At 43.5% G+C, this 25,862-nt stretch overlaps 1 protein-coding gene across 4 annotated transcripts in view; it reads left to right on the top strand.

The window, feature by feature from the left end:
* LOC127223554 (carboxyl-terminal PDZ ligand of neuronal nitric oxide synthase protein) overlaps positions 1 to 25,862 on the top strand; it is a 286,357-nt gene that overhangs the window by 190,757 nt on the left and 69,738 nt on the right. For 2 of the 4 annotated variants that reach the window (XM_051186219.1, XM_051186221.1), the window contains exons 3-4: positions 3,114 to 3,206; positions 17,315 to 17,388. In XM_051186219.1, coding sequence (XP_051042176.1) covers positions 3,114 to 3,206; positions 17,315 to 17,388 — 167 coding nt within the window. The remainder of the gene's footprint in view (positions 1 to 3,113; positions 3,207 to 17,314; positions 17,389 to 25,862) is intronic. The other 2 variants (XM_051186220.1, XM_051186222.1) reach the window with 1 other exon arrangement.

Raw genomic sequence — 25,862 nt, 5'->3', positions numbered from 1 at the left:
TTGTGGATGGGGAGATGCTCAACCGGTAAAATGTTTGACCTTGAAAGCATAAGGACCAGAGTTTGGGCCTCAAAACCCATGTGAAAGAGTCAAGCTGGCTTGCAGTGCCCGGAGATGGAGCCCGGCAGACCTCTGGGGTTCACTGGCCAGCCAGTCTAGCCTAATCAGCAAGTTCCAGGCTAACTGGGAGATCTTGTCTCAAAAAACAAGGCAGCTATCTTCCAAGGGGTGATACCTGAGGTTGACTGCTGGTCTTTACATGCATACATATGGGCACCCACATCCTTACATACACACCCAAATATTGTAATATTGAGGGCAGAAGAGATAACATAGTACCTAGCAGAAGTGGGTACTGATATTTCTGCTTTAATTTTGTTGTGATAAAAGGGTAAAAAGGAAGTATGTAAGAAAATGTGAAAGTGACATCCTTGAAGAAACCAAAGCAGAAAAACAGTGAAACTAACCTGTGTGGGGCACGTTTTGCTCTTCGCTGGGTCTTTCCAGATTCTTGTGCCCAAGACTTCTGCCAGGGCTTATTGGCTTGCCTCTTTAGCGTGTGTGTGGCTGCAGGAGCAGCCTGAACTTTCAAGACTTGTTCAGAAGAAGGTGTGTTTATTCAAGTTCAAGTAAGCGGAGGTAAATGCAGGTGTGGTCAGGAACTAGGGCTGGCTCACCTCTCCTAGTCGGCATAAGGCCAAAGTCAGCTGTATTGGGGATTGCTGTGGCTGCTTTCTCACCCAAGGTCATTTTAGTTCCTCTGGGCTGCAGCTGAACAGAATGCTGCAGTCTCGGGACAGACTGAGTTGGAGTCTTTCCCCAGGTGCCTGCTAAGCAGATCCAGTCCTATCCACCACTGGTGCTCATGCTGCAGAGCTTGAGGGCACTGTGCTATGAAGCTGAGCCAGACTTATCCCCGCCTCTCCATACACAGCACCCTCCTCTTTCCTTTTGTCCTTCATTAGCTTTGGATTCTGGCTGAAGCAGACTTTTGCTGCCTCCTTTGCCCTTCTTCCAGGCCCCCATGATAAGAAGTAGCTTGGCATGGTAGAATGATTGGGGCAGGAGGTATATGGCCATCAGCCTGAGAGATATATGGTGTTGACACCTAGAGATTATTCATCTGCGATCCACAGCATGTGCTGATAATAGAAAGAATGATATACAACCTTCGGTAGTAAGGCTGTGTGTAACATGAGTTCTAATTGGTCTTAATAATGAAAGTCCTGAGTCAGATATCAGGGTAAAAGCTGGAAGATCAGAGAGATGAAGGAGCAAGCTACAGCTACACCTTACCTAGCTAACTTCCAGCCCAACAGGGAGCAAGTTCCTGTTTCCTCTCACCTACATTCCTCTCTCCTCCCAGCCATCTCACTTCCTGCCTCCACCTCCCTAGTGCTTGGATTAAAGGCATGTGTCGCCATTACCTGGCCTCTATGGTTAGCTAGTGGCAAGCTCCACCCTCTCATTTTCAGACACATTTTATTTGTACAAACAAGATATCACCACATTTGTGTTCTTGTCTCTAAGAATCAGATAGCCAAGCATTGGAAGCAAAGCAACATAACAATTAGCAAATTCTTGGTGGAAGGGATAGTCTGTGGGCAACAGGGAACTATTTCCTTGATTGCTTACTCATACTTACTGTTTTATTATTTGTGTGTTTATATGTATGTGGATGTTAGAGGGCATCTTCATGGAGTTGGTTTTCTCCTTCGGCCTTTATGTGGGCTCCGGGGATGGGACTCGGGTCATCAGGTTTACTTGGCAAGTGCCTTTGCACATCTAGCTTCAGCTTGCTATCTGTCTCCCCCTGTCTCCAGCTCCCAAGTGCTAACTGAGCTATGTCCCAAGCTTGGACTCTCTTGAGATCTGATTGTTAAAGGGTGTGGCCAGGGAAGTCAGGCTCTAGATTCTGGTAATGCTTTCTGTGTGTGTGTGTGTGTGTGTGTGTGTGTGTGTGTGTGTGTGTGTGTTTCCTTTTATTGGGACAGAGTGAGGAGCTGGCTGCCTTCAGCCAGGACTGGATGGTGGCACCACTGGAGGAAGCCTCAGCTCTGAAGCAACTGATTGTTTTAGTCTGTGTCATACATGTGTGATTGAGAGATGTCTAGGTATTAATGTGGTGATACTAGAATTGAGAGCAAATGCAAGTGCTTTTATGTGTTCTTGTTGGTTTGTATTTTTGAGACAAGCTCTCATTCTATACTCCAGGTGAGCCTGGGGCTCTCTATACAAACCACACTGCCCTTAAACTCCTGCAACCCTCCCTCATCAGCCTCTCGAGCACTAGAATTACAGGCATGGCTCATCAAGCCTCTTGAAAGTGGTTTTCCTAAATGGGAGGAGTACTCAGAATGAAGTTCATTGAGGAAAATGATGAATTAGACCGCCCGAAATAAACATCTGCACAGGCGTAAAAAAATGGCGATGATTGGGGAAATGTAATGCAAAGACTTGGGGTGTAGCCTGAGCGGGTATTGTGCAGTGAATGCAGACTGGTGGTTGAACAGACTGTGCAGGACTTCGAATGTGAGCTGAAACATGGTCTAGCTCCTCCCCCACTACCTTCCAGCCTGGAAATCTTCAGACTGATTAAACTGTGGGTAGGCTTGTTGACTGACCCATAGGTAAAGGACTTTGGAGGTGAAACTCGTAGAAAATAAAAAGCCTTGGTGTAAAGGCTGGCTCCAGCCCTTAATCTTCACTGGGGGTAGAGTGGTGTTAGTGTGCCTGCAGCATTTGGTTAGACACAAGGAGTACTTGTCTGACAGTGAGTCATTAAATGGCAGTATGAATTATTGAGAGAAGGTTTTGGTATATAGAGGAGACTTTCAAAGCAGGCTGTATTTGCATCTCATTGGAATGGCTTAGGTCCATCTTAGCATGTTTAGTTTTTAACATGGCCCTAGGTGATGGCCAAAGGAAAACGGATGATTACTGGGGTTCCTGTTCTAACCAGGAGGTTCCCTGAGATTCTTCCCTGAAGTTGTCTGCATGCTGCATGCTCCTACATCCCCAGAGGTGCTTGTTATTATGGACTGCACAACTCTGCAGCCCTTGATGCAGGATGGCTAGTCTAATTGGAATCCACTCCTCTGTTCTCTTTACAGTATGAGTTTAAAGCCAAGAACATCAAGAAGAAGAAGGTGAGCATCATGGTGTCTGTGGATGGTGTGAAAGTGATCCTGAAGAAGAAGAAAAAGGTAAATGACTCTGAACCAGGAACTGGCAAGCTAGGCATGGGATACCATTTCTTTCCAGAACATTATCTATCCAGTGGCCTCTGCATTGGCTATCAGTAATATTGCTAAGCCACAGCTAGAGCAAGGAGTGAGGCAGAGGCCAGTGGCCTGGTGGGACTATTGCTCAAGAGTAAGTCTCAGTCATTCATAGCCTTTGGGTCACTTCCCAGTTTCCTCATGTTGTGTGTGTGTGTGTGTGTGTGTGTGTGTGTGTGTGTGTGTGCGCGCGCACGCGTGTGTGTGTGTGTGTGTGTGTGTGTGTGTGTGTGTGTGTGTGTGTGTACGCGCGCGCAGGATCTCATTATGATGCCACCTAAATTGAACTTGACTTTGTGGTCCTCCTGCTCCAGCCTCCTAAGCACTGAGATGACAGGCCTATTCTCACACTTGGTTTATGTGAGTCTCCTAAAGGAAAGTACTTCCACATTAAGTGATACACATTCAGCATCCCTTAACTGAAATCCAAAATGCTTCAGAATTTGGAATTATTGGGGTGTCATGTCAGTACTGCAAAAGTTTCTGATGTTGGGCCAAGTCCATACAAATATTCTCTGATGGCCATCCCCTCTGCTAGGCCTCTGAAGTATGAAACTTACTAGAGTTAAATGTTTTGGATGGAGAGCGTCAACCTGCAATTAGTAACAAGCTTCAGAGTGGGTGCACTTGAGAGGAAACAGCCATCTGGAACACTCAGCCCCATCCCACACGCACCACAACCCCCCTTTTATGTGACTTGTGACCTTTCATAGCTGCTGCCACTGGGTTGTGCCTTTTCCCTAGCGCCACATGTCTGCACACTGTACACAGCTGTGAGGGAGTCCTAGAGTATCTTCTTGAAATTCTTGAGTGGGAGAGTTGATGAAGCAAGTGGATGCCTATTAAGTGTCTGGGATTGAAATTAGAAGTGAGATGATGCTAACTTGAGTAAGATTGGGGAACCAGTAGAACCCACATCCCTGGTTCAGGGAGTCTGGTTTCTGTCATGTGTCTGATTGCTTTCCTCCGGCCTTCACATGAGGGGAATTGGTGGCTTAGCACCCTCCACTGATAAAATCATTGGTGAACATTCTCCAGGTGACAGGATGCCTTCACACCCACTCTTACACAGCCCTTCATCAGTCACTGTGGCCATTTCATTGGCTGGTGATTTCCTCACAGACTTTTCCCGCCCCTTGCCAGAGGCTGAGTCTTTTGAGCTACAACATTGAAGGATCATTGTAGAGGAGCAGGGAATTTGTAGGAAGCCAAGATGGGATAGAGTGCTCCAAAATCTGTCTTCTGGATATGCCGTGGGCATGGAGATCATGAACACACTACAGGTGTGGCTGCCTGCACAAGGCCTAAACAAAGAAGCAGCCGGATGTGGCAGTAAGAGGAAGACAAGTTAGGGAGGAGGAAGTGGTCACAAGCAGGGAGACTAGTGAGAGAGGAGGAAGGGTCAGCTGGAACGGAAAGGAAGCAAGGCAGGGCAATGGCTTCAGATATGATCACAACCTGTGTTCAAAATTGTCAAAAATTTTAAAAGGAGAAAAAACACACATAACAAACTTATTCCTCTGACCTAAAAAATTATCCAGACTTAGAGTTTTGAAGATATGAGCCTCAGGATGCTAAATCACATTGATCAACTCAAGGCAGAAGATGCATAAACTGGACTAATAATTTCTTAATCCACTCTGAAATAGAATGGTCTCCTGGACCAGAGATTGGCCTGACAAGCACATATTTCCTGCCAACTGGAGAAAAACCACATGAGAAGGCAAATTAGTACAGGGTTGCTGGGTGGACACAGAGGTGGGCCAGCTCTGCCTGTTGACATTAGGAATATTGAGTCCACTGGATGGTCATAATGACCATGTTGGGGGATACAATTCCTCAAGCCTATTTGGCAGTCCTGGCCAAAGCTTCCCTGTGTGACTGTCTGACTTCTGTTCATCTACAGCTAACACTCCCCAAATCTCCACACCACCCTATTTAGGACCCTGGGAACTATTATGTCCCCTTTAGATAACTGAGTATACTCCTCAAAGGATAGTCTCTCAGGGCTTCCCCTTGTGTCAGGAACCATGGATAGTGCCATCTCCATCTGTCTTGGAAGGCAGGTGGCTAGATCACACTCTGACAAGGGCAGCAGAATGCTGGGGTGTTACCTGGGAGAGAAGCCACCCCCTCTTTCCCTAAGTACATGAAAGTTAAGCTATGGCAGCATGTCCCTAAGGGAGTCCTGGGGACTTGTGACTCACTTGAAACTGCATGCTTGGTAATCTCTAGCATTTGCCCTCCTGGCCCAGGAAGGAGGCAGTGTAGCAGGTCAGCCCTAGATCTGATTCTTCCCGTGCCAGCTTGGGAAAGAGGAGCCTCCTATCTTATTTCCTCCACCCACGCCCGGTGTCCATTTCAGGGCCTGAGCTGTGATGTGGATAATGCCTTTAATCACCATGTGCATATTTACCGCCTCTGGCAAATGAATGTGCATTAGCAGCAATCAGCCTTTTTGTCATCTGCTTCTCACGTGACAGTCCTGGTAGCCGTGAGTGCTGCCACCGAGCTCCGGCACACACACTCTCTTTCCCTCTCATATTGAGTTGAGAAGGGCAACAATGTAAATGTTCAGTTTTCTACAAGGAAATGGGACAATCAGCAAGTGCCAGGAGTTAAAGCCACCATGGTCAGGGCCTGGCCCTCTTGCAGCTACCATAGGCAAAGCAGCAGCACAGCTATGTTCAGCCTGACATTCCTGCCCAATACTCAGTGACTAGCTTGTATGATGTTGCCTGGTCCCCTCTACTGTAGGAAGTATGTTGATTCTCACTGGGTCAGTGTGACATGTTGAAAGGAGCCCTTGGCAGAGGCAAGAAGACCTGGGTTCTGGTGCTGGCTCCACCCTTCCTAGCATATGTTCTGAGCAATTCACTTTGAGCTTTTAACTATGAAGTGAAGAGATGGCTTGGCAGGGATCATGGTAAATTTTTCAGTTCAGATCTCGGCACAAGCCATGGGGCCATACTTTTTAATGCTTGTATATAGATCCAGGTCACCGGTATGTAGTCAAGGCCCTGACAACTTATTTGTCTGCAGAGAAAGCAGACCTCAAAAGCTAATGGGTTGGTGGTACTGTTTCAGTCTTCTGGGAACATTCTGAGGCCACACACCCCGAACAGCCATCAGGCCTCCTCTTTGTCTTCAAACTACCCATAACTGGTCAGTGATGGAGTTCTTCCCACCAGAAGAGACATGATTTAAAGGGACTCCTATAAATCACCTAGTGAGCTTTATAAGGGTGGGACTATCTTGGTGAGCTCAACATTTTCCTGGATGGCCTGTCACTTTTAGACTGTGTTCATTAACTGTGGCTGTGGGCTAGCTGGATAAATGAATGTTATTTGTGTGGTAGTGTCATTAAATCCAGAAGAAATCAGCAGTGAAGTATTAACTGTTGCTTCTCCTCTGCTGTCACTATATAGATTTAAGAGTCTGTGCAGGGAGTTGGGGAGGTTACTAAGCTCAGTTACTGAGCATGGAGGCTTGAGACATGGCTCAGTGGACAGAGAACTTGCTATGGAAGTATAAGAACTATTGTTCAAGATCCCCCCAGCATGGGGTACAATCCAGACAGGGCTGTCTGTAATCCAACACTCAGGACATGGAAACAGGGATCCTGGCTAGTTAGACAAGCTGGAATGCACAAGCGATAGTTTTAGTGAGACTCTGCCTCAATAAATAGAAGACAACAGCAGAGATAAACTTTGGGCTTTTACATGTACTCGAATGCAAATGCATATTTATCCCCCCATACACATGTAAAACATACATGCACACATGCCATATACGCATGCCCCACCACATATAAAGGTGAACATGTTACATCCCAGCAATGGGGAGGTGGAGACAGGTGCATCTCTGGGATTTCCCAGCAGCTAGTGTAGCCTCTTTGTTGAGCTCCAGGCCAGGGAGAAATCCTGTCTTAAAAACTAAGTTGGATGGCTCCTGAGGAATTACATACCTGGGACTGACATGTACAAAGCATCTCTCCTCTCTCTCTCTCTCTCTCTCTCTCTCTCTCTCTCTCTCTCTCTCTCTCTCACACACACACACACACACACACACACACACCAATCAAAAAAGAATCAGTGTTTAGTAGTAGGATTTGTTCAGGTGGCTCAAATTGCCATGCATATTCCACCAGTGTGGGCAATAGCCAGACAAGTTATGGCCATCCCATTGCCTATAAAGACCATTTTTTGAGTTGCTAACAAGCATCTAGGAATGCGCTCTTCCTGAACTGGTGCAAGCAGATAATGAATCTTAAGTTGAATTCATTTCAGAAGCTCAGTTGCTAAGATAATTGGCTTTGCTTTGATGTGTTCCAATCAGAACATCATTTTCAATGTTCAGGGAGACCCAAGTAGTTATCTTTTCTGTGTATCTAATCATGCTTATTTATTATAATCCCAGAACCACACTGTGGCACCATTTGCTGTGGAGTAGAATCCTGACTAAGATTAACCTTGAACTTCATCCAAGGGATTTTTCTATTAAAGAGCTCAGCTTCATGTTTTCAGATTTCTTCTGAAAACCACTAGCTTTGTTGGAATCCCCTAAGATGACAGATTAGAATGGCTTCAACATTCTAATGAACAAATACCATAGATCCACCATGCTCTGAGAGCTATAGGCTGGATGCATAGAGGAATTAGAGGTGTGTGTGTGTGTGTGTGTGTGTGTGTGTGTATGTGTGTGTGTGTGTGTGTGTGTGTGTGTGTGCTCACATGTGTGCATGCGCACGGCATGTTTGTTTTTTTGGTTTTGTTTTGGTTTTGCTCTCCCTATTCCAAAGCAGATGAAATAATGTTTCAGAAAAGACGTGGTCCCTTCCCACTAAAGACTCACATATGGGTGGGACAAAGGGGAGGGAGGGAGGGAGAGAGGGAGGGGGAGGGAGGGAGAACATGTATATGCTTTGTAGGTATATGCACATGGAGGGCAGAGGTCAATGTTGGGTGTCTTCTATCATTCTCTATTTTTGCAGTATGGTTTCTCACCAGTCCCAGAGCTCACAGGTTCTGCTAGGCTGATCCCCTGCCTCTGCCCTCCCAGTACTAACTGTATAGGCAGGTGCTTTCTGTGTCTTTTATGTGGGTGCTGAGCACCCAAGTTCAGGGCCTTAATGCTTATGTAGCAGGATTGTCCTGACTGAGCCTCCTCCACAGTGTTAGTGTACTGGCCTGCCCTTGGGGTTCTGACAGGACACAGCTTCAGCTGCAGCCACTAAGAGCACCACTTGTGCATATTCACTATGGTCCCTTTTAAAAAGGGCCCTGCCCACCTCCCTCCCTCATTGCTTCTGTGTCTGTCTTTCTGTCCCTCTCTCCCCCTCTTCTCTTCTGTTGCTCCTGTCCCTAGAGGCCAGTCTCCTCTCTCCCCTCCCCTCTTTTCCCATTCACTTTCCCCCAATAAAAAACCCCTCCACTCAAGCTCTGTTGAATGGTGTCTCTCTTATGCCCTGCTTTTTAAATTACAACATATAACCTTAACATAGCTATTTCATTTTTTAAAAAAATAATTACAGCTGTGTGTATATATGCGTATGTGTTAGAAGTCTGTCTTTCTGTCTGTCTGTCTTTCTGTCTGTCTGTCACTTGTCTAGGAATCCAAATTCAGTTCCTTATGCTTCCACCATTTCTTGGCTCAAAATTAACTCTTTCTTAAAATCATTTTTTATTACATGTGTATGTGTGTGTACCCAAGTGAGTGTGTGTGTGTGTGTGTGTGTGTGTGTGTGTGTGTGTGTGTGTGGCTTCATGGCAAATATCTTTAGCACTGAACTATGTTGCCCTCCCCATATCAACTATTTCTAATGGCACTGTGTTTTCATATAAGGTCTATTGCAGCCCTTAGAAAATTGCATTGGGCAGTGGGACCATGATCTATCCCTAGCGCATGAACTGGCCTTTTGGAGCCCATTTCCTATGAAGAGATACCTTGCTCAGCCTTGACACAGAAAGGAGGGCCTTGGTTTTGCCTCCCCCATGGGAGCCCTTACTCTCTCTGGGGAGTAGATGGGGGAGAGAAGGTGGGAGGGACAGGAAGAGGGGAAGGAGGGGGAACTGGGATTGGTATATAAAAAAATAAATATTTTTAAAAAATGAAAATTGCATTAGTTGGGTGGGATGGTACATACCTTTAATCCTAGCACAGAGGGAGGCAGAGGCAGGTGAATCTTTGTGGGGTCAAAGCCATCCTGGTATACAGAATGAGTTCCAGGACAGCCAGAGATACAGAGAAGCCCTGTCTCGAAAAGCAAATAAAGCTGCATTAAAGATGTTTTATTGTATTTTGGGGTTCTGGAGGGTGACCCCAGGGACTTGTTCATGTTAAGTGTGTACTGTACCACTGAGCTATCTTTCTATCTCCACATTAGAGTAATTTGTCTCTTTTCCCACCTGTGTGAGTCTCTCATGGGAACAGAACATGTCTTATCTAACATGTTATTTCGTCTGCTTTAGAAAGTAAAAAGAGAGAGCAAAGTGATAGCAGTAATTACACACTAACATGATAATGGGACCAGCTGCTAATAATAGCACACACCTACGCTTTTCTAGTGGTGTTTGATGCACTCATACTACCTACATCCTCACATATCCCACAAGGTGAAGACCATTCTGATGCTCTGTCCCACCCCCATCCCTTGTTTATTATTGTTCCAGACCTGAGGATTGAACTCAGGACCTTATACATGCCAGGCAAGAATTCTGCCACTAAGCTACATCCCCAACAAAATCCAATCTTTAACTTCTATTACAAGGCTGTCACCTCACAAAGAAATTATCTTACTGTCCAAGGGATGGTGTTACTGTGGAAACAAAGAGTTCCTTCTTCTAACTGGGTAAGAAAAGGAGGCACTCAGGATTACAGAATCAGAATTTAGAAAGACTTCAGAAATGGTTTATTACCACCACTGCCCCAAGTTGATTAGCTATGACGACAGGATGAGAGGACACTAGTGAGGTCACCATATTGTTAGTGACAGAGCGAGAGTGTGAATCCACAGCCCAAACCTAGTACATAAACCATTGGATTATGTGAGACTTTATGTCCTTCTCATTTTAAAATAATCCCATTAGAAATCAGACCACTGTGTGGGGTTCATTAGCACTTCCGTGTTGAAATGAACTATCCTATAGCCATTGATTGCCCTGTGTGTAGGAGACAGCTTATTTTCCAGCTAGTAACTGTTCACCCAAAAGCATGGAGAATATGTCAAGTAGAGTTTATATAGCCTATAGTTTATACAGCCTTGCTAGGCCTTTTGTTTACATTCTAAAATAAGCTGTCATTGCTGTCTGGTGAGTGAATAATACCAAACTCCAGACTAGAATGTGCTTGCCTATGATCTCAAGTAGTGGAAGCAAATAAATTTCAATGAACATTCATTCCTTCTCACTTCTGGTTTCTTAGGAGAGGGCTTTGACAATGCTGTATACATTTCTAACATTCAAAAGGAGCGAGGGCCACTGTGCTAATTATTCTTCACTCTATTTTCTCTCCCTCCACTTTTCTAACCAGTCCTAACCCCAAACCACATCTCACAAAATATTTCTTGGTGCAAGCTTTTGGAATGACAAATAGGCCCATGACTTTCCACGGAGGATTTGGCATGAATTCAGTCCATAAAGGAATGAAGGCTCTGTGTCTCGGATGCACTTATCCCTTCATGGGTCTCAGAGAAGCACACACAGGCCCTTCACCCCACCCTCTCTGTTGGAAGCAGAGATCTCTCTGGCAGTAGAGAGGAAAGGATTTTCATTTCATCACCTTAACAAAGACAATAGCCTTTAGAAGCAGAAGAGAAGGTGGGCAATTTACAACAGGATGAAAGGGCCTTGGCGGAAGTCATTTGCTCCCAGAGCTTCTGTGTTCCTCTTTAAAGCAGGAGGCTGATTTTAATATATAAATGGAAACGTTATGCAGCTGTAGCTCAGTCAGTGTCAGTAGAGTATTTGCCTAGCATGCATGGAGCACCACACAAATCAGTTGTACTCCTACAGACCTATAAGCTTAATATTTTGGAGTCAGAGGAAGGAGAATTAAAGTGGTCATCCTTAGCTCTGTATAAGTTCAAGGCTAGCCCTGGCTACAAGAGATATTGTCTCAAAACAAAACAACAAAAACCAGTTGGGGTGGAGATTGGAGAGATGGCTCAGCAGTTAAGAGCACTTGTGGCTCTTGCAAAGGACCCAGGTTCTATTCCCAGCACTTACATGGTAGCTCACAACAATCTGTAACTCCCAATTCCAGGAAATATGATGCCCTTTTCTGGCTTCCATAGTCACTAGGCATGTACATGGTACACATACATACATACATACATACATACATACATACATACATACCTGTAGGCAAAACACTTATACATACAAAATAAATAAATCTAAAACACTTTTAATAATGAAAAAAAGGCACAATGGATTTTCCTCCCATAACAACTAGGAAACATCTGAGAAAAAATAGGGGTAAAGATGAGTTTCCTCTCCTTGTTCTTCCTGACCTGCCCTAATAGTCTGAGAAGACCCAAGTGCCAGGCAAAGGCCTACAAGGTAAAACGGGGTGGCATTTGGACAAGCCTGATGGCTGCCAGACTGTGGGGCTGCTTGGTTAGAGCTACTGGGACTGCCAGGCAGCCTTAGGAGTGGCAGGTCATCCCTCAGAAACTGCCTACTGTTCCTGGGAGGAATCCTTTCCCTCCTCAGTCGTGGGTTGAAAGCATCCCAATCATGCATGATCCCTGCTTGATTGTAATGATGGACTGCAGGATGCAGCAGCCAGGCTCTAAGTCAGTGACCCTCACCCTGGATCTTATTACACTATGATTTTGTGCCCACACCGTCCAGTATATCAAACAGAGCATGCCTTGGAGCTAAATTACTTCTAAAACTCCTGTGGAAGTCAAGTAATAGTGGCATTTGCCTTTGATCCTACCACCAAGAAGGCAGGTAGATCACTGAGTTTAAGGGCCAACTTGAGCTACATAGTGAGTCCCAGGCCAGCCTTGGCTCCATTAGTAAGGCCCTGAGTCAAAATAATTAAATAAATAGAGTAAGCATTTAAAAAAATACTCTATAATGAGGGATTTATAAAATAAAATGGGGTGAGATGGTTAAAGAGGTGGTCAGGCTAATAAACTTGGGCTCAGGGCATCCATAAAAGACTCAGTAGGGCCCTGGAGGCAAGCAGGGGACAAGAAATCAAAGGTGCAGGAGTCTTATAACTAGGACCACAGAGTGGGGTGTGGCTGGAGGCTAAGTATGTGTATGCTCCATCAGCTCCCAGCTCCACACTCCTTGCTTGCCTCCATCCCATCATATTTGCAGAGCTGAGTGTTACCTTGCTAGGGACTTTGCTAATCAGCCTTGCCCACCAACCTTTTCTGCTATCAATGCTTGCACTCCCAGAGGGGCCATGTGAGACATGTCTGGGGTGGAAGGAGGCTGCTCTTCCCTTACTGTGAAGGACTCCCTGTCCCCAGATGGCACCCAGAAGGGTACTGCTGGAGGGTTAGAGGCCTGTGCCCCTCCTCTACTCTTCCACTCCTTCTAGACTGGGAATGTCTTCGTTTCCTGCCTGTCTCAGAGACTACAGCTGAGCGGATGGAGAGTAGCCAAACTAAAAATGTCCTCACAGCTACCAAGAATTGGAGGCCTATTTTCAAGCATTTATGTAAGGAGAAAGGGAGGGAGGAGGGAGAGGCTGGCTTTGGGTACAGTTTGGTGTTATGTGGGCTTACTGAAGATGGTTGGACCAGTTTGGCTATAGTGACTGTTCAGAGTTATACCTCCTAGCCTAAGCTTGAAACTAACCTTAATTTATAATCTTGTAAAGCTCAGTTATTAGTCTTCCTTCTTATTTTTATTCTTATTATTACTTTGCTATTTTTCAATGAAAAAGGTGTTTCCATCTGGAAAATTGAGAAGGGAATGGCTTGTTTGTGTTATCTTTAAAACAGTTTTGAAATAAGAGATGAGAAGTCATTTCGGACTAAGAAGAATCTAACAGTTCTTCAGTTAAGCTGGGGTCTACAACTGGGTCCCATGCCTGTGATGCTAGAAAACAAAACAAACAAACCAGCAAAAAACCTTGATCATTTCTTGCTCTCTTCATAGACTTATTGGATTAACCCAAGGCTTACTGCAAGGTTTTTAATGAAGAGAGGATTTAAATGGGATTTTTCAGAAAAATACAATAATTTGGTGGGCATATTGTTGAGGGTTTTCCTTCCTTCTAAGGATATGCTCTGAGGTTACAGGGATAGCTCCTAAAATTAATTTCTGACTTCAATAAAGTCTGCCAGTGTTGGTTGACTCCCGTGAAATTCACACAAGATGCCTGGAGCTCGGCCTTGCCATCTTCCTGTCCAGGAATGCCAAAAAAGGAAAATAGTTGCTTGGCATTGTTTTGCCTCTCTATTCCTTCCTTTTTTATGAACTCAGCTGGATTCTTTAGAGTTGCAAAGATGAGTCCTCCCAGGTTAACCTTGACATTAGAGGAGCATTGCTGGGCAGGAAAGAAACCTAATCTAGCCCCTGATTCAGTCTCAGCATCACAGCCACTTTGAGTAGAGATATATGCCGTGGGTCATAGAAACCATCTGCCATTACTGGGGCTCAGACCCTGGGTACCAGAAACTAAATGATTGTGGACTGAGGCTTCCTTATGCCTTATCTATCCAAGACTCAAAGTTGAAGAATCCCATGGGAGCACATGGGAGCCTGCTCTCCAGCCAAAAGAGAAGGAAGAGGTCACCTTGGCCATAACTACTCTCCCAGGCAAATGTTTAGCAAATAGAACTGTTCTCTAAACCCCTATCACTGAGGCTGACTTGGTTAAGTAGAATCCTGACTTCCCCTACTGCTGGGTTAGAATCAGGTACCCTGCCCCATAAGAAAAGGCGGAAAGCCTTCCATCCCAGCCATCTGGTAATGAGTGTTTCCTCACCGTATTCCCTGTGTGATATCGATGGAGGCCTGTGGAGGCCAGGACTCCCACCACTGCCCAGCAGTAATAGGCTGCATGCAAGAATGGGTGGGGGACACTTGGAAAGCAGGCACAAGGCATTCTTGCCCATGTCAGCCAGGTGGGGACCTGGGTTTGCAGAGGCCAGTGAGAAAGCCAACATGGACAAGGTGGTGTCTTTCTCTTTCCCCTGTTAGGGCATTGTTGTGGGATGATATTAAGATTTAGATGAAAATCTCAGATCTGATAGTCTCAATGTCCTGGGTTTCAAGTGAAAGTAATTTGCCAGAGAAGGAATAAGAAAAAAAAAAAAAACTCACTTCAGAGATAAATAAACTTTATTATAAAAACCCTGCCAATAAAAAAAGTCATACAATGAAATTAACCAGACCAGAAGGCTGTAATTCTCAGTGGACCACACAGTTAAAATGGCTGTTGTAAAAATGAGACAGAGTAAAACCTCACTTTGAGAGGAAGACAAAAGGTAGTATGTCTCCCCTACCCAGGATGCTCCCCCAGGGTGCTCCCTCAGGATGCCATACCTGATAAAGGCAACTGGCAAAGACTTGAAGGAGGTTGTCATAAAATGCTTTTAGAGCAGCCAGACATACCCTTGTTTTTATTTTCGTTTGAGAGCATGCCTTAGTATATTACCCAGGCTGGTCTTTAACTGCCTGCCGGGGCCAATGATCTCTGGCCTCACTTTCTTTAAGTGTCACCAAGTCTAGCTCCTGTCTTTGAACAAATACAAAAATCAGAGAGTAGAAACAGAAATGAGTATGAACCAAATAGAAATCTTAGAACAAGAAAAAAAAAATGACAGTTGAGACGAGCTCACCAGAGGGGCTTTATAAATATTACTGACTGAGTTGAAAATGTAGCCAGAATAGATTGTGACTACAGATGTGGCTTAATTTAATGTTCATATTATTAAAAAAAAATCACACCCAAATCAAACCACACTTTACATATATATGGATATTTAAACAGTGCTTATAGTAAACATTTGTATGTTGGAAATTGGCATCCAAGTATTTGGACTTTAGAGCTTGAAAATATGTTTGTCAGGTGAAAATAGCTCCAATGAATGCCATTGGAATTATTGGAGTTATGAGGTAACTAATAAATGTGGTGAGCCCGATGGGTTCAGGGTAATGTCCTTACCAAAACACAGAAAGGAATGTTTTTCTACCATGCTGATCAGACCACAGGTGACGCAGAGTCAGGGCTTCATGAACAGGTGTCAACTATGGTACCAAAAGTTTGGGGAATGTGTCCAGTAAGGGCTGTTTTAAACCCCAAGACTATTTAGTAAAGAAGTTCCAAACCTTCTCTGTTTATCTTTCTGAAGGGGTTCTTGGAGAATTAATTTGTCTCCCCATTCTGTGTGATTCTAAATAGGCCATTTAGGACATTGGAGGGAGGTGAATAGCCATTATGAAAAAGACTCTTTAAATAATAGTTACAGTTTAGTGATAACTGAAATTTTGTCATCTGTAAAGTTGTTTACATTGATTGACATTGAATGCTTGTAAATCAATCTGAATGTACTTCCAGTGTTGGATTGATGTTACATCATCAAGGATTAGGAGCGTGTATGTCAATATCTGGCACTATTTGTACAAGATCAAGCCAGCCAAGTTCCAACAGGGATGGGGTAGGGACTCATGAAGTTCCAGCCTTGGCTGAGGAGCTGTTGGCAGATGATGGCTTCCAGGAAAGGGGAAAGTCAGTTAGTTTCATGCTCCCATGGATGGTCTTATGCCTGTGCACAGCACTGAATGGACACCATGGATATAAATAAAAGAGCACATGATGTTGGGATAGAGAAGTGGTAGATAAGGGAAGGAAGCGAAAGGATGGAAGGGGGTAGACTTGATCAAAATTCATTGCATGCATGTATGAAATTCTCAAGCAAAATATTTAAAGGAAAAAGGGGTGGTGGTGGTGGTGGTGGTGGTGGTGGTGGTGGTGGTGGTGGTGGTGGTGGTGGTGGTGGTGATGGTGTGTGTGTGTGTGTGTGTGCGCGCGCGCACGTGCATGCCTATATGTGTGTGTGTGTGTGTATGTGTGTGTTTCTCTGAGTAAAGCTGCTTGCTTCCTCTGATGTTACTCTCTAGGCTTGAATAGGCCTGAACATGGTCTTCTGTAATCTCTTGGAGTGCTTCCAAACCTCCATGTTTTGAGAGTGGCCAGCCATCCTGTGCCTTCTATTTAAAACCCCACCCCACTAAAAGACCTCATTCATTAACGAAATGTTTCCCTGCTCTCTTGAGTCTTTTTTTTTTTTTCACAGATGAATGCAATCTCCCCCAGTTTCCCTTGACAACACTATGTATCTGTCACAAAGCCCAGGAGAGGTGGTGCAGGATTCTCTCCATCCCTGCACAGGGAGAGTCAGGCTGAGGGGCAGTGGTTGGTTGCTGACCTCGGGTGCTTTCCCTCCTCACATCCAGGTGCTGCTCACCTCTTCAGGCACTTCTTCGTCCCTATTATGATCCTCATCTGTAGCTGCTTCTGCAGTCTCTTCTGTGGTCATAGTAAACTGATCACAGCCAGAATGAATATTCTTTTATGAGTAACTGCAATTGCACTAGTCAACTTATAGATGCAGTCCTCATCCCCTCCCAGAGGAGCCTGGAACTGTATTTCACTTGGGCTGGACAGCATCTTCCACATATTTTGAAGGTTTATCTTTGCCCCCTTCTCTATTTTTTATCCCTCCTTTCCACTCCCCTGGATTGATTGATATATAACTCCCCCATCCCCCATCCGCCCTTACTTTCACTAAGGAAATTTAGAGTGTGCCTGTGCTCCCAGGAGGCCATCTTGGCTCCTTCCCATCCTTTGTGCCTAGAGAGACACTTTCCTAAAGTGCTTAGAGAAAACTGATCAGACCAGACATATGACATTTTCCACTTGTCCATTTGAAGCAATCAAATCTGAGCCTCTTAGAGGGAAAAGGCCAGGAGCAAAATGCATGTATTTGCATATGCATTAGTAGCACAATGTGTGCCCTGGTTCTGTCCCGAGGACAAGCCTAACTTATTCATTTACAGCTTCTTTTATTGCAGAAAAAGGAGTGGACGTGGGATGAGAGCAAGATGCTGGTGATGCAGGACCCTATCTACAGGTAAGAGCCCAGCCCAGCACTCAGGAGGATGCTGAGCCCCAGGGACCCTTGCCATCTCCTGGAGCCATCTCATGCTGGTGGGTGCAGACCAATTTAAACAAAGCACTAATGCCTTTCCCCTCAGAGACCTGATACTTCTGTAGATGTAAATATCTTTAAGATTAAAAGTTTTTCTGGTAATGAATTGCCCTGGGGGAGGTTTGAAGGCTTTCTCCTTGCTATTCAATTTAAATGGCCACATTGTAATTGGAGACCTTGTCAATTTGTGCTGATTTTTGTGCTACTTGGAATTCCATAATTACATAGATATTGATCATGGGAAGTGAGATAACTGAGTTATCTGATCCCCCATATTTCCAATTGCCCCATTGTTGTCTCTTCCACTTTTCTTCCTCCTCAGAGTTTGAACATAGAGAAGAGGTTTGATCATATGAAGAAGTAAAATGTCCCCAGGAAACCTCCAGTGCAATGTGTAATGCGAATGCTTAGGATCCTCCAAAATTTATCTAGGGATATGTTGCCCTAAGTGATAGCATGAGGATGGGGGGGCATATTTGGAAGTAATTATGAAGGTAGATGTTTGGGGTCAGTACTCTGTTGAGAGAGGTCTCAGAGAGCTATTAACTTCCTCCTATCACCACACAAGAACAGGGATCTTAGGTACCATCTCTGGACCAGAAAGTAGATCTTCATCAGATACTGAGCCTGCCAGTCCCTTGATCTTGAACTACCCTACCCCACCTCTGCAACTGTGAGAAGGAAAATGTTAATGCCACATGCCATCTGGCTTATGGTAGCAAAGTGACTTGACACACTTAGAAGTTGCTTTCACAATTAGATTTGTATAACTCCCATAGAAGTCCACTGGCTGCCACCCATCTGTTTTCTCTAGGGAAAAGAAAACCAGTAGCAATAACACACAAAACCAGGGCTGTCCCTGAAACCATGGTGTGACCTTGCCTTGTAGGCATCATTCTGCTGTCCTGAATTCTGCAGATCTACCTCATCCCTTCTTCCTGTTTCTCCACTGGGAAAGGAGTCATCCTTCAGGGAGTTTGGAGACCTAGAGTTAGACTTTTTAACCTTTTCCAGCTCTCAAATTATTCCATGCATTTGGTGATGAAGTGGATAAGGGTTCTTGAAATAGTTGTTTTAGTGTGCTATTGCGACTTGTTTGTTAGCTTGTTAACTAATTGATTAATTCATCACCCTACTATTAGACTGTAAGACTATTTAAGGGAGGAGCTATGCCCAGTTCACCTTTATATATGTTGTGTCAAGCCTATGCCTGGCCCATATGAGGCACTTAGTAAATAGGTAGTTGGATAAGTGCATTAAATTACTCTATGAAAATTAGCATAAGTTATGGTAATTCACAAGAGGGAACAATTACTTTCTACTTGATTTATGAGAAAAGGTTTTAAGAAATAGATCGCATTGGGCTTCAAGACCAAAAATAGACAAACCACTGTTACAGTGTGCATTTTATAAAAGGAAAAAAAAAATATGTGAATGTGTGGCATCTCTGTCTGTGTGTACTTGCCACATGAGTGTGGGTGCCTGTAGAGGCCAGAAGAGGGCACCAGATCACTGGAAGCTAAAGTAACATTGTCTGATATAGATGCTGCAATCTTGGGTCCTCAGTCCTGCAGAAGAACAGCAAGTACTTTAAACTTGAGTCATCTTTTCAGCCCTCAGGAAAAGGGTTTTTGTGTGTTTTATTTGTTTGTTTGTTTTTGCACCATATACATAAAATAAAGTGACCTTTTGCAGATGCTGTTCGTGGTTTTTTTTTTTTTGTTTTGTTTTGTTTTGTTTTTTGTTTTTGTTTTTGTTTTTTGTTGTTGTTGTTGGTGGTGGTGGTGGTTTTTTGTTTTTTGTTTTTGTTTTTGTTTTTTTGTTTTTTTTTTTTTTGTTTTTTTTTTTTAGACAGTATCTCTGTTCTTTACAGCCCTGACTGTCCTGAAACTCACCATCTAAACCAGGCTGGCCTTGAGAACTCACAGAGGTCCACCTGCCTCTGCCTCCCAAGTACTTAGATTAAAGGAAGGCATGCACAAACATGTCTGGCTTGTTTGTGAATTTTAGTTTTGTCTATTTTTGGTTGGAAGGACTTTCCCATTTCATATACTCCAAACAAGCTGTTTACTTTTAAACAGTTTTTAAACAGTTTTATTGAGGTAAAATGACATTAGCCAAGACAGTAGACAGTGTTGTCATTCCCCAGAGTAACCTGTGCCCTTCTCTAGTCCTTCCTCATCCCACTCCATTATGTGCCAACCCCCACACTACACTATTGAATTTTGAGAGACTTCTGTATAGAGGTCCTTTTCATGTTTATAATAGGTAGATGTCTGAGTTTGAAGCCAGCCTGGTCTATAGAGTAGGTTCTAGGACAGCCAGGGATACACAGAGAAACCCTGTCTCAAAAATATGTTGGTTTGTTGTTGTTGTTGTTGTCTTTTATTTTTTACTTATTTATTTGACAGGGTCTCATTATGTAGATCAAGCTGGTCTCCAATTTGCTAATCCTCCTGCCTTGGACTGTCAAGCACTGGGATTAATAAGACACTACTATGTCTTATTAAAGTTTCAAGTTTTGATGGAAGTCAAATTTACCATAAAATCTTTTCCTGACTCAAATACATTGTGTTTTCATCTGGAGGTGTGTTAGTTTTAGGTTTTATGATCATGTAGATGATTCAGTTTGGTTCTGTATGAGGGAGGGATAGACCCCAACCACTTTCCTCTGTCCACTGCTGCTTATATTACCACCCATGGATAACCAGTTGTCCTGGCCTCACTGGCTGAAGGTTATCCTTTCTTCACTGGCTTTGCATCTTTGGTAAAAATCAGTTAGCCATGTCTCCATGGTCAATTTCTATTATAGTCATCTAATTATATTGATTTTTGAAATTACATAGTAATGACCCTCCAACTTTCTTCTATTTCAGAGATTCTTCCAATTTATGTAGTTTACCTTTTCCCATCTATTCACTTTTAGAAAGAAAAAAATATATACTTTGAAGAGGGGAACATCAATAAATTTTTAAATTATTTTTTCTTTGTGTTAGAACTCATGCACACATTCTCAGATGCATACACATACACAGAGAGAGAAGAGATTTTTTAAAATGCTAGAATTTTATAGGCTATTCTAGATGCTATATTTACTTCCACAATGTGGAATATAATGGTTCTTAAAAATTGCATCTCATTATCGTTTATTTATGTAACTAACTATGTCAGGACTTAGCTTGAGGTGTTTTCTATACTTTTAGGAATATTTACAGTAATCGCTTTGATTTCTATTTCTGTGTTCTTTAGTGTTATAGTTTTCTTAGCCTAAGTACAGATATGAAGATGCTATGTCTACATATCAACGTTAACTGTAATTCATTTGAGCCTGTTTGGGTTTTGAACTTTTGAGAATTGCAGTTCAGTGAGGACTATTGGTGTATGTGGTAAGGACTTTACTATGGAATTTAGACATGCACAGTTGGGTGGGAGTTGCAAATAGAAAGTCCAGAAATGGTCAGATCAAAAATCTTTCACCAACCTTGCCTGCTGTGGGTTATGATTCAGAGCATCTGTAAACAGGCATGAGCCTGAGCTAGAGTCTGCTGGATTTCCCCTGCGAAGGGGCCCAGTGTGGAGCCCATGGGAGGCTGCTGGCTCTTCATGGCAATGCTTGTGAGTCTGCAATGAAGCTTCGGATGTCAGAACTGGGCCCACTGCTGTTCAGCGGGGCTGACAGCTGTGAAGGAGAGCTGGATACAGGGCATACAAAAGTGAGGACAAACTCCAAAAAGTAATTCAGGAGAGTCCTACCTCTGACCACTAATGATCGCCAGGTAACAGCTGATGTTTCCCATCCACCACCCAAATTTCTCACCTGTTTGTCTAATGGGCAACCTCCAAAAAGGGGGCATAGGGGGAGAAGATCCTGGCACATATAGGTTTAGTTTGACTGAGTTCAGTCGGAAAGAATCTTAAGATCCTAGCAGCAGGCTGGCTCTCCCTCCTATTTTTCTGTTAAGTGCTGCTGTAATGAGAACATCTTCTTCCAAGTCACACATAGGCTATGAAATAAAGCAGAGATGGGACCAGAAAATGAAGAGTGTGAGGATTTTGTTGGTGGTGATTTGTTTTAACACTTTACTAACTTTGGACTTCATTTCCTTCATGGGGATGCTTATTTTACCATTTATTTATTTATTTATTTATTTATTTATTTATTTATTTATTTCATGACAGTTCCTAGGATAAAAATAGGTTCAATAGTATACTTACTTATTTCACATTGTGGAAGCCATTGCCTTTGAATTTTAGTGCAGCCACCTGGAATTCATCTTTTCTACTCTTATTGAGCACAGGCAAAATTAACATATTTGGCCACATCAGTCCCTGTGGTGTTTATATTTCTTCCTACTAGAGACTGAACTACAAACACCCCTCCCTTTTCCCCCATAATGCTAGAGGAAATAAATTGATGTGACTCAAAGCCTTTGTGAAGCAGACTGGAGTAATTCTCCAGTTCTTTAAATGACCAAACCATGTAGATTTGTCCCCAGCAGGTTTCCAGACAGTTCTCAGAAATAGCATTAATATCCAAACTGCTGCTGTGGTAATTTGGAGCCAGAGCAGGTGTATTCCAGTGTTGATCTTCTGTCTCCATCCATGCTTTGATATTTGAGTAAATGGAGATCAGTTACTCAGGGCTAACTGCAGAGGGAAGGAGCACATGGAAAACTACTGGGCACTGGGGCAAACAGTGGCATTTCATTCTGAGGCCAATCAGGAGACAGAAAGCGTAGTGACTTAAACAGAGCCTTCTAATAATTATTAAGATATAAAGCTGCTTGCATAAGCAATTGGTTATTAAATGGAAATCCCATTGTCAAGGACTACTTTCCTAAGAATTGTTGACTAGGGATGCCCCCTAAGGTTCCCAAAACAATACAAGCAATTTCTACTGTTATTGGTTACCCAGAAGAACTGGTTGATAAGACCTTATTACTGAAGATACTTCATACCTTGGTCAAAGGACATAAAGAAATAAAGTTGGGACAGGGATGGAAGCTTCCTCTCTGCTGTGTAGGACCCATAGTGCCAGAAGGTGTTATGCAGGATACTAAGGAGAATCAGCAGCAGCCTTAATTAGCTGTGGACCTGCTATACAATGCTGACAAACAAACAAGATGAGTTCACTGGTCCAATAGTGGCAAGTCTATTTTGGGAGTGTCCTCCTTAGCTTTGTCCATTTGACATCTGAGAAGGGATTCTCATTTTGAGGGATTGCTCAAATCTGATTGGTTTGTGGGCATGTCTGTGGAGAATTGTCTTGATTGGTTGTTGATATGGGAGAACCCGCCCACTGCGGGCAGCAGCATCCTTGGGAAGGTGGTCCTGGATTATGTACGAAAGTGAGCAAGCAGTATGAGCTAGCAAGCAGTGTTCCTCCATGGATCCTGCCCTGATGTCCCTCGGTGGTGAACTGTGACCTGGAAGTGTAAGCCCAATAAATGCGTTCCTCCCCTAAGCTGCTTTTGGTCTTGGTATTTATCATAGCAACAAACTAGAACAAGGAGTAACCAACATTTTTCTGATGCCCATTCCACAGGAGGGAATTTACATGGGGTACTGTAATCATGGTTGAAGCCCATGGCTAAGGAGGTGATAGGCATTAGTGGGGAAGCGTCTGCAGCTGTTAACTTTGCTAAATGAACATGGTGTGCCTGCTCAGTTGGCTTCTAGTTAACATCTGTGCTCACAGAATGGTCAGCTTTGGTCGGAGAAGCTTCTTTATCAGTTGTGACTTCAGAGAACCACACTGATCTAAGTTCAGAGAACAAGCCACTGTGGAAGCCTAGACACAAGTGGGGCATCCCTCAGGGAACATCGTAGAAGGAGTGGTAGAATGTTAGAGCCAGAGAAAGAGGGGTAGTAGTGTGGAGCTCTGGCTTCTGGACTCGACCTGACTGTTGCATCCTTGAACTCACAGCATCTCTGGTTACCTACACAGAATCTCTAAAAGACTAGGGGCCTGTCAACACCCTGTTGTAGAAGAGGAGGCCTATGGGGACCGGCTTAGTTGCCTTGCTATTATAAAACACCCTGACAAAAGCAACTGGAGGGAGAATGGGCTTATTTGGGGTCACAGTTTAAGGGTGCAGCCCATCAGGGCAGACAAGTGACTGCAGCAGAAGCTTGAGGCAGCTCGTCACATCTAAGCACAGTCAAAGCCAGAGGATGCTGAATGCTTTGGCCAACTCAACTTCTTTTTATGCCGTATCTAGGGCTCCAAGCCAGGGAACTGTGTCACCCACAGTAGTCAAATCTGCCCACCTCAAGTAAATGAATCAGAACAATCCTCCACTGGCATGCTTAGGGGTTCTCGATCTAACCAAATTGACAATTGAAACCTGGGCAGTGGTGGCACAGGCCTTTAATCCAGCACTCAGGAGGCAGAAGCAGGCAGATCTCTGTGAGTTTGAGGACAGCCTGGTCTATAGGGTGAGTTCCACGAGAGCCAGGGATACCAAGAGAAACTGTTTCTTCCTTCCTTCCTTCCTTCCTTCCTTCCTTCCTTTCTTTTTGTTTTTTTTTGGGGGGGGGTTGTTTGGTTTTTTGAAATCAGTCATGACAGTACCCAACCCTGAAGATTTGTATATAGATAGTGGTTGATCAGAAAGAGGGACCCTTTCTTCTGTGTGTTGAAGCCACTAAAGGTATATATGCTTCTGTAAATAAACTCTCACTCTTGTATCTGTAACAATCCTAAAGAAAGTCTTTGGTTCACAAAAGTAAACAAATAAATAAATGACATGCAAGTAGAAGAATGGGGTTCATTAAGAAAAAGTAGATTGGGGGAATAGGCAAAGAACAAAAAAAAATAGTGGAAATATGTGTGAACATAATCAGAATTCATCATGTCTGTATATTTAAATGCCATAATTAATAAAACTCACAATTATGTCTAATTAATATGTTAATTATATTAGTCAACGTCCTAGGAACAGAACTGAAGGCCCCAAAATAATACAGACAATTTTCACTGCTTTTGGTACCCACCAGAACTGGTTGATAAGACCCTATTACTGAAGACCCTGGCTTGTTCCTCACGCCTTGCTCAGCCTGCCTTAAGCACTGAGGACCACCAGCCCAAGAGTGTCACTGCCCGTAGTAAACTGGGCTGTCCCACATCAATCCCCAATCAGGCCAATTTTGTGAAGTTCCCTCTTCTAAAACATCTATATCTTATGTTGAATTGACATAAAGTTAACCAGCATGGTATGTTTCCTCACATTCAGAAAAGACATCAAATTGCAAGCAGAGAAAGTTAATCTTAAAGTATGAGTTCATAGTAACAAACCTCTAGAATTTAAAGGACACAGACTTTTATGCATGCCTTGGGGAAAAAAATATTGTCTGCTATGCTGACTAGTTTTAACTGTCAATTCCGCAACTCCACCACAGGAGAAGAAAGTCTTAACTGAAGATTTGTCTAGAACAGGTTGCCTTGTGGTTGTGTCAGTGGGGAATGGTTTTGATTGTTAATTCCAGCCCACTGTGGGGAGCACCATCCATTCCCTAGGCATGGAGTCTTCCTAAATCTGTGTAAGAGTAGAAAAAGAGAGATGGATAGCAAATAAGCAGCACGCAGCATGGGTGTATTTGTCTTTGCTCTTGACTGGTTGTAATGTGACCAGATGTTTCAAACTCCTGCCACTAAGTGACTTCCTAAAGTCATGGTCATAATGTGGGGTTATAGCCAAACACACCCCTTCTCACCTCAGTTGCTCTTGCTCAGGATATTTTATTTCAGGGACAGAAAAGAAACAAGAAAACCTGCAAAGAAACATACTTTCTAGTAGAATAGAAGACAGAAAACAGTGAATTATTGTTAAGACTATGCTAAGTGCCTGTCAAGTACTGAAGCCTAGAAAGAACTCCTTAAAACATTTCAATTATGAAAATCAAGCAGACAAAAAAAATCCTAGATAACCTTTGTGGAGAAGCTTAGGAATAAGTGAAAATAGCAACCATCCTGAAAGAGGGATGAGTTTGGAGTGAAGAGTTAAGACAGAAGAAGGAAGAGAAAATGTGAGGGCATCTGGTGGATGGTGGAAGGAGCTCTTTCAGTGGGGGGGGGGGTGTAGACAGAACCTTCCAGTCACTTGGCAGGGGAAGAAAGAACTGTGATGTGATGAACTGTAACTTAATGATGAGGTGAAGCAGATGTCTATTTTAAGAAGAATAAGTAGTAATGTCCTCGCAGAGGGGAGAGGATCGGTTCCCAGGGACAGACTGGCAGTCTGTATAATAATACAACTTTGCAGTGTTACTATTTTTAGGCATGTAATTACACACAGCTCTGACCTCAGATATCTAGGTAGGATCATGTAATTTTGAAAGACAGTCGATGCACTAATTGTCAGTCTCTCTGTTGTATTATGGAGACAAAGAAAAAA

The sequence above is a fragment of the Phodopus roborovskii genome, unplaced genomic scaffold, assembly GCF_943737965.1.
Source record: "Phodopus roborovskii unplaced genomic scaffold, PHOROB, whole genome shotgun sequence".
Lineage (NCBI taxonomy): Eukaryota > Metazoa > Chordata > Mammalia > Rodentia > Cricetidae > Phodopus > Phodopus roborovskii.
The sequence above is the reverse complement of the archived record's forward strand: the minus strand, read 5'-3'. Positions and strand labels throughout refer to the sequence as shown.